Raw genomic sequence first — 8,865 nt, forward strand, 5'->3', positions numbered from 1 at the left:
TGCCTTCTGTGACCTGCTGTAACACACACACACACACACACACACACACACACACACACACACACACACACACACACACACACACGTCCTTCCCTGATTTCTAACAGCAGTGTTTAGAAAAACAGACAAATTTGTTATTCTTCTTCAGACACCTCACTTAATTAATAGTTAATAAAATATGAAGGTACTTTTTTAGACTAAGGGAAACGGCCACTTCAGATCAAACTGTATGAATAAAGTTAGTTGAACTCCCTGTGTTCTTTAGGAAACTGATGGACATTAAAAAAAAGACTAAAATTTTACAGAAGATGATCGAATGTTTGATCCCGACAGAGCAGGAAGAGGAGCCGTTCTCTGAACGTGTTTGGGTCGAGCCAACGTTACATCGTCTTTGTAGAGATTTGGGAAAATGAGGAAGTCACAAAATCTTATATTTGGGCAACTTCAGTCGGGTGGATGGAGGTGCCTCATTAGTATCACAAACGGCGCTCTTCTAAAACAAGTACACTTCCTTCACAGAAACTGTGACATTAAAAAAATGGATAAAGTAAGGTTTAATTTCAGCGGCTGTAACAAAATCATTCACAAATATCCAATAAATACAGTCTTGTAATATTTGGCTTCACTAGACTGAACCTGCTGGTTGACATCTGGTCACCTGTAGCACACGACGCTCTGTTGTAACGAGGATAAAAAACTGCTTTAAGTGATCCAATACATGATTTCCAATTTCATGACTTTTTTTTTAGAATTAGCGACATCCTCACCCTGAATCTTGGCTAAGCGTGACGATGATGATGCTTACATTACAGTCTTTGAGATAATGAAATATTATAACAGCAAGCGGCACCTTCAGTCAGAACAGAACGTGTTAATAATGCACCAGGTGGGAGGAGCGCAGTGATGTCAGCACGAGTTGTTCAGTCGGTGACATCACTGAGACGTGACGCTGAAGTCCATCCTAACGTCTCCTAAACTGGGTTCAAAGGTGAGGCTGTACGACACCGCGGCCCTGCCGTCCCCTGAACTCTCCCACGGCGACCTGAGGAAGTACACGCCCTGCTTCCTGTGTCGACTCCACTCGCAGTCGCCCTGCAGGAGAAACAGGAACATCTATAAAACCCAACAAATCCACCGTGTCCCTGAACGTCACACTCTAATGTGGTGACAGGTGACATCAAAGTTCACTCCATCAGAGCAGACGTGGTAAAGAACGAAGAGTTCATTCAGTCAGGAAACAAAGCCGTGAATGAAGGCACATACCTGCTCACTGATTGGTCCAGTGAGACCTGCACTGACAGTGATGTCATCTGTCAGCTGGTATTCCATCCACAATGCAACACCGTGGCAACGACCTTCCCTGAAACACACGTTTAAATTTAAAGCTGAATTTAAAACCTCACTTTCTGCAGCATCTGTCACAAAATGATCGCATGCAGGAGAAATTCCGTTTTATTTATACACCATCAATGCACAACCACAACAACAACACGAGAGAGAAAACCCAGACAATCAGACAACACATGAGCAAGCACTCGGAGACAGTGGTAAGGAAAAACTCCCTGTTGGCAGGAACAAGCTTCTGGCAGAACCCGGATCAGGGAGGGAGGAGAGGAGAACACATGGAGACAGGAAACGACAACAAGGCGCTGATGGTCAGCACGAGAGTCACAACGATGGAAAGACTGTCATATAATATATTTCAGATCAAACCTGATATGAAAACGATGAAATCAAAGTATCTGTACCTAATGAAAGGCAGCGAGCCCTGGCTGCTGATTGGCTGCTCAGGGATGCACTGTGTGAAGTCAAAAGTCATGACGGCGGTGGACTGGGTGAGAGCCCGACAAGGGTACTCCCAGAGGGGGTGCGGCTCCGCCTCACGGGACTCACGGAAATCCAGAGAGCGCTGAGGGGACAGAAGAGCTGATTTCTTTCTTTCATTAAAGAACGAGTAGTTTGCGGTCAGGTGACACCTACAGGTGCTTTACAGGTTTAGCTTCAGGTTTGACTGACTCGCCTCCTGTAACCTTAATTGCTCCTTTTCATACTTCATCAATCTTTCTTTTAAAGTATTAAACATTGTAAGTGAAGGCTCGCCCTCGATGAGATTTCGAGCCTGATCCACTTGAAATGACAGTTTCAGACGGCTTTGCTAGTTCCCACAGTCCTGACTCTTCTCCTCACTGTGTGTCACAGAAACACCGCTGACAGATGAACTGTTTTATGATTGTTTGGATTTTGAAGGCTGAAGCTCTGCAGCCTGAAGTGATTCATCAGGTTTGTGAATAAACTACATGAAATAAGAGGTCATGAAACTCCTCTGTGTGACTATTTGTCTCCTTCCTGAAACCTTAAATCCCAGAAGCTGATCGACCTCATCAAACGGAGCTAAAGTGGAGCGTCCTCACTGTGAGGCTCAATAAAAATGACCACAGACGTCATCGTTTCACATGGATTTAAAAGATAATGCTTCATCCTGATGCAAACGTTAATCGATATCACGAAAGGAGAAACAAGTAATGCAAAATCTAATCTAACATCCAATGAAATCATCTAATTTTACCTGGACCATTTCATCCATGGGCGTGACGTCGAAGCCCTCACACGATCCACACGGCGCTCTAATCCTCCACAAATCCTACCAGACAGAAAAATGACTTTAAAAAATATATTTAATTAAAATGTAAGATCTTTTGAGCCTTCTGCACATCCTTGGCTATAAAAAGGCTTTTTAATTAAAGGTTTTTGGGGACAGGCTCACACAAATAATAAACCTCTCTAATTCAGCCAGTCTCCCATTCAAGATCGTCTTCTTGGGAATGTCTGGACGTTCCCAGGGTTCACAGGGTTATGCACCAGTGAGTTTGTGTCCCAGGGTGAGACTGTCAAACATCCGGAGGTGTTTGAAGGCAAACATTATGAACTGCTGACCCACAGCGCTCTGAAAACACAGCTTTTAGCTGCAGAGTGGTCACAGCAGGATTTCCACAGAGCCATCCTGAAAACAAGATTTGGTTTCAGAGTTTTTCACTTTTATGGGCCTCATTCTGGGAACGTATTGATCACCCCGCATTTATACAATGAAAACAGTCTCACCTGGAACTCCACGGCCACCACGTGCAGGGAGGCAGAGCAGGGCAGGATGGTGGCGCTGGGCCGCAGGAGGCCTGCCAGGGCGGTGCGACAGTACCAGAAAAACAGGGAGTGCCACGGCAGGAGGCTGGTGCTGAAGTAGGGTTCACCCAGCAGGACTGAGATCTGTACAGGAGAAGCCAAACTGTCACCCCCCCCTCACTGACACATTTGTGTTAGATTAGAAGAACACAGATTCATGCCCCCCCCCCGGTACCTGCTCTCCTTGTAGATCATTACTGCTCAGCTGCTCCGGCCTGATCTCCAGCAGATCAACACTTCCTTTCATTGAGTTGGCTTCCAAAACCTGCAGAGAAACCTGCTGCTAACCATTCTGGACTTAAGTAACATAAAGCACAGCTTCAGCCATTCATTAATTTATGATCATCTCTTCATCAAAATGACGAGCTAAACAAGAAGTTTGCAGTAAGATAAAATGCTTCTGCTTTACCTCGTCAATAACCTGTTTAGACATTCCTGAGTTTTCCAAACCAAACACCTGAGCGAAAAAAGGGACACACAAGGAAGTCAAAACAGGTGTGATGCGTTTCCCACGAAGCTACAGACACCACACGGTGAGAGCGGCGTACCTTCTTGGCTCCGAGCACGTGAGCGAACACAGGAAGCAGACTTCCATCGCTGACGCTGAGACACACGCTGTCCTCTCTCACGACCTGAAGTTCACACGGCTCATTAGACCACAGTCGTATTCGTGAACGTGCACAGACAGTCTCGATGCCTTCACTTACGCTGCGCAGAGCACTGACGTAGCTCTCTGTACGCTGTCTGTCGTTGAGTTCGCCGAAACGTGGCCGAGTCCAAACCAGGTGAGCCTGGCAGGTGCAGCACGGGCGAGAGGGAGGAGCCTCAGTCTGTGTGTCCCGCTGGCTGAAACCATCATGATGGCACAATTAGAAAAATACTGAACAAGTATGGCTGCTTTGGAAGGGTCGGCATGAGAAAGCTTCTTCTCTCTAAAAAGATGGCAGCACAGCTCAGGTCTGCAAAGCTGCATCAGAACAAACAGCAAGACAAACGAGACCAGTGTGAAGATGTTTGTCCCAGAATGCACAGCAGCACGTCTGGAGAAAGCCAAACTCAGCATATCAGCACAAACACCTCAGACCAACTGTCAGCACAGGGAGGATGATCTGGGCACCTTACGGTCTCTGAGGCCACCGTGAGCTCCTCTGTGTGCCAAAGTATTCTAGAGTGAGGCCGTCGGTCTGACAGCTGAAGCTTGGCTCAAACTGGGACACCAACAGGACAATGATCCCAACCACAGCTGAAAATCTGCAGCAGAACGGCTGAAAAAGAAAAGACTGAAGGTGCTGCAACGGCCCAGTCAGAGTCAGAGTCCAGACCTCAACCCAATTAAAAAGCTGTGGTGGTGCTAAGAGAGCTGTGCACAAAAAATACCCACAAATCTCAATGAACTGAAGCAATGTTATAAAGACGAGTGGGCCAAAATTCCTCCACAGTGTAAAACACTGATAATGTTAAGTTACTGCTGCTAAAGGAGCTTCTACAGGCTGATGAATCACGTGGTGTACTTCATTTTTCACAGGACTGCAGGTCCTTAAATAATTCATTCAAATGTGTGTCTGTCTGATGGAACAGAATGTGGGGAAGCTTCTCCACGTTCCTGAGCTAAGGTGTACCTGCGAGGCTGCAGGCTGTACCACAGACTGTAGTCATCGTGGCAGACCGTCAGGCTCAGCTCCTCCCCTTCTGTCACCTGGCTTTCCACAGGCAGGAAGTACACACTCTGCATCCAGTGGTCCCGCCACTGGAAGACACAACAGTGACTGATGATTTACTGATGAGGTCACATACTAAACGCAGCACATCATCCACAACATGCAAAACTAACAAAATGCCTTTAAATGGGTAAAAACAGTTAAAAAAAAATGTATTTCTGGGTTCTTTATTGTGTTGGTCACCCTGCAGCTTCACAATAACGCACAAAATGCATGCAGAGATGTGCACTGACACAAACATTAACACACACTGTGCTCCATGCTGGGCTGAACACACCATGAAGAATTTGCCAGTTTTGTGGTGACTGTGCGCAGTGAAGAGTACTGCAGCTCGCAGCAGCAGCACGTCAGCCCGATGCTTTCATGGTAAAAATGTCACTGGTTTAAACATAAGATCAGTCACTCACTGGAGCCATCTTTGGCTGTTGGTACGTCCAGCTGGGTGCCATGGTGCACACTATAGACCCACTGGGATCCATATCGAGGTCCCACCAGGACAAAACCACCTGTGCCCGACCGCTCGACTGAGCCACAAACTGGGAGGAGTGGACCTGGAAGGCGCTGCTTACAGATTTGCTGAAATCCACACTGAAAGGGAAGGACGGAGGTCAGGAGGAGGGATGTGGATGAAAACGATGCATGAGAGCAAGTTTGTCCTTTCTTACGTGAACATGTTGCAGACGGGACCTAGTGGGGTGAAGCTAGCCGGAGACACCTGGCTCAGCTGGATGTCACACACCGCGTGGGCTCCGGCGCACCGGCCCACCGCGGGCGGAGGGACCAGTCGGACCCCCTCCACCTCCACCGGCTGCAGCTGAGCCCAGCTCCACAGAAGCTCCGACTCCACCAGCTGGGCGTAGACGGTGGCCCGGTGAGGGACGGCCTCACAGCGCTCCTGTAGGGTGACATCAGACTCTCAGACTCTGCGGTTACACGATGGATGTGTGAGAAGTGTGAGAGCACACACCTGAACCAGGTTTTGGTGAGCATGCTCATAGCTGGGCAGGGCTCCTTCACCGATCAGCTCGGTATCAAACAGCTCTGTGATCAGGATGTTGGCCTTCACTTCCATATCTCCATCTGGAAACACAAGGTTAGGGTTTGAGCACCAAACGAGAATTCATGAATGTGTGGTCATCATGAGGTCAGATATTCATTAACACAGATGAGTGTCTGACCTGGTCCCACTGTGACATCTGTGGAGTGTTTGTTGATGATCTTAATCTTGTCGGAGAAGCCGTTCTTCTCCACGATGCACTGCGCCGCCTCAGCCATGGGCTTAAAAACCTGCAGAAAAACCATTAGAGCGTTATTACAATACTGCCCCCCGCAGGAGGGAAATGAACCCGTGCCGCCCGGAGAGGGATCGGTAACGTGTACCTCCACAGCGTAGCAGAAGTCAGCCCCGGCGGTGACGGCCATCATCGACAGGAGGCCGGTTCCGGTGCCGATGTCCAGGACGATGACCCTCTCGCCACGAGCCTTTACTCTGGCTACGGCTGCCCGGATGCCCTCGTAGTACTTCTTATTCTGCAGCGGGGGAGGGGACACGTGTCAGCTGACTGACAGCTTTAACTGTTAAAATTTTATAAAATAAAAATAATAAAAAATAAAATTTTCTGCCCTCCATCTCTGAATATTTGTAGTATTGTTTCTACTGTCAAACTGGACAGGAGATTTATTTTCCATGTACTTGGGTATATTATTGACCTCCTGTTACAGAGAGGTCTGTCCTGAGACATGATTTTACTTGATTCCTGGACTGAAGTCTACAGGAGGACTCTTTCAGACTGTAAATCAGATCCTGGTTTATGCACATTTAAGTTTAGATGATGCCTCAAAATTCAGGTGGTGTTTTAAGATGAATGCTGAGTGACGGGAGTTTTTCTCCAACTCTTACCCTGTCGTGATCATGCAGCATGTCTGCATAACAGGACCTGAAAGACCAACACAAGAATGAACATTTTAAATAAAAAAAACACACATTTCAAGCCAGAAAAGATAAATATATGTTGGTGAAGCAGTTTAAACCACAGACAATAAAATAATCATTTTGAAACTATATTTTCAAAAGTATTCATTCGTCTGCCTTCACACTCATGAACCTGAGTAACATCCCATAATTAATCCAACATGATGTCAGCCCACCCTTTGCAGCTATAAAGGTCAGGACTCTGCAGGCCAGTCAAGTTCTTCCACCCCAAACTGGCTCATCCATGTCTTTATGGAGCTGCTTTGTGCTCTGGTGTGCAGTCATGTTGGAACAGGAAGGGGCCATCCCCAAACTGTTCCACAGAGTTGGAGCATCAAATTGATCCAAATGTCTTGATATGCTGAAGCATTAAGATTTCCTTTCACTGGAACTAAGGGGCCGAGCCCAACTCCTGAAAAACACCCCCACACCATAACCCCCCCTCCACCAAACTTTACACAATGCAGTCAGACAGGTACTGTTCCCCTGGCAACCACCAAACCCAGATTGGCAGATGGAGCAGTGTGATTCATCCCTCCAGAGAACACGTCTCTGCTGCTCTAGAGTCCAGTGGCGGCGTGCTTTACACCACCTGGTGATGTAAGGCTTGGATGCAGCTGCCATAGAAACCCCTCCATGAAGCTCTCACTGTTCCTGAGCTGATCTGAAGGCCACATGAAGGTTGGAGGTCTGTAGTGATTGACTCTGCAGAAAGTTGGTGACCTCTGTGCACTATGACCCTCAGCATCCACTGACCCCACTCTGTGATTTTACGTGGCCTACCACTTCATGGCTGAGCTGCTGTCGTTCCCAATCTCTTCCACTTTGTTATAATCTCACTAATAGCTGACTGTGGAATATTTAGCAGTGACTGGACTCTGTGCACAGGTATCATCCTATCACGGTACCACGCTGGGATTCCCTGAGCTCCTGAGAGCGACCCATTCTTTCACTGATGATAGTAGAAGCAGTCTGCATGCACAGGTGCTGGTTTATACACCTGTGGAAGAGACTGGAACACCTGAACTCAGTGATCTGGATGGTGAGTGGATACTTTTGGGAAATATAGTGTATAAACAATAATAACCATCAATCAGACAGAGTGTAACTAAAACAGAAGCTCTTCCAAAGTTAAGAAAAAGATAAAGAAGGAAGATACAACTTAAAAATATATATTCATTATCTGTTTAAGATTTACTAAACAGACATTTTTTACTCTGTCTCAATTTTCAGTTTTTATGTGGATGTCGTTTTGATTTCAGTTTATAATGTTGAATTAAAAAAAGTTTTTATACAACTTCTAAATTCTGCCCATATCTTATAATTGTAACGCAGTTTGTTTCCATCTTTTCTGTTGTGATTTTATATCTCAGCTAGTCAAATCTCCACATATTCATTTGATTTTTAAGTTCATAATTTTTATGACTAACAGTGACATTTTTTTTTCTTTTGTTGGCATCAGCGGTCTTCCACACAGCATCAGTGAGTGGAAACCATCTTCCGTGTTTCTGAGCTCCGCGTGTTCTTTTCAGGGGAGCCGACAGAGCCACAAACACTTCATCTGGAGATTTGGTTTCTGGACCCATCATAACAAATCCAATGAGGGTACCTGGCGATCTCCTGGTGGTAGTCGTACTCCTCGCTCTCCTCCACCCAGTCTAAAGCTCCGGTGGTCGGGTTGGCTCTCCCGCAGAAGGTCTTCATCTCCGCCGCAGCGCTCTGAAAGCTGTACGGCTGAATCAACGCTGGTTTAGGTCGCCCAGTAAACAGGATCACAGAAACAGCGTTGCTCCAAAGGAAGCCGCCATCTTTACACGCAACGTCACAAACTCTGAGTCACATGACTGATTGCGTCACTGATATTTTAATTTTTTTGTATTTTTCTCTTTATTGAAGTTATCGATTAAATGTTTATTATCAAATAAGTTTACAAATAATAATCCGTCATATGAAAAACTAAATTAAGAAATAAAAATGACATTTGACGAATATTAGAAA

At 46.2% G+C, this 8,865-nt stretch overlaps 1 protein-coding gene across 2 annotated transcripts; it reads right to left on the reverse strand.

Moving 5' to 3' along the window:
* Positions 1-92: 92 nt before the first annotated feature.
* Positions 93-8,683, reverse strand: prmt7 (protein arginine methyltransferase 7). 2 transcript variants are annotated; one of them, XR_004020088.1, is made up of 18 exons: positions 8,477-8,683; positions 6,796-6,832; positions 6,276-6,425; positions 6,074-6,182; positions 5,863-5,975; positions 5,561-5,790; positions 5,303-5,483; positions 4,797-4,924; positions 3,885-4,023; positions 3,726-3,809; positions 3,587-3,634; positions 3,353-3,442; positions 3,100-3,261; positions 2,567-2,641; positions 1,749-1,909; positions 1,264-1,360; positions 768-1,092; positions 93-675 (listed from the first exon to the last, which is right to left on the reverse strand). XR_004020088.1 is itself a non-coding variant. In XM_030731324.1 (17 exons), the coding sequence occupies exons 1-17, from the start codon at positions 8,569-8,571 to the stop codon at positions 934-936; spliced, it is 2,058 nt and encodes a 685-aa protein (XP_030587184.1). In that variant the 5' UTR covers positions 8,572-8,683; the 3' UTR covers positions 540-933. The 2 variants fall into 2 exon arrangements, 1 of the variants encoding a protein (XP_030587184.1); XM_030731324.1 differs by having other exon boundaries at positions 540-1,092.
* Between the last annotated feature and the right edge of the window lie 182 nt (positions 8,684-8,865).

Source organism: Archocentrus centrarchus, chromosome 6 (genome assembly GCF_007364275.1).
Source record: "Archocentrus centrarchus isolate MPI-CPG fArcCen1 chromosome 6, fArcCen1, whole genome shotgun sequence".
Classification (NCBI taxonomy): Eukaryota; Metazoa; Chordata; class Actinopteri; order Cichliformes; family Cichlidae; genus Archocentrus; species Archocentrus centrarchus.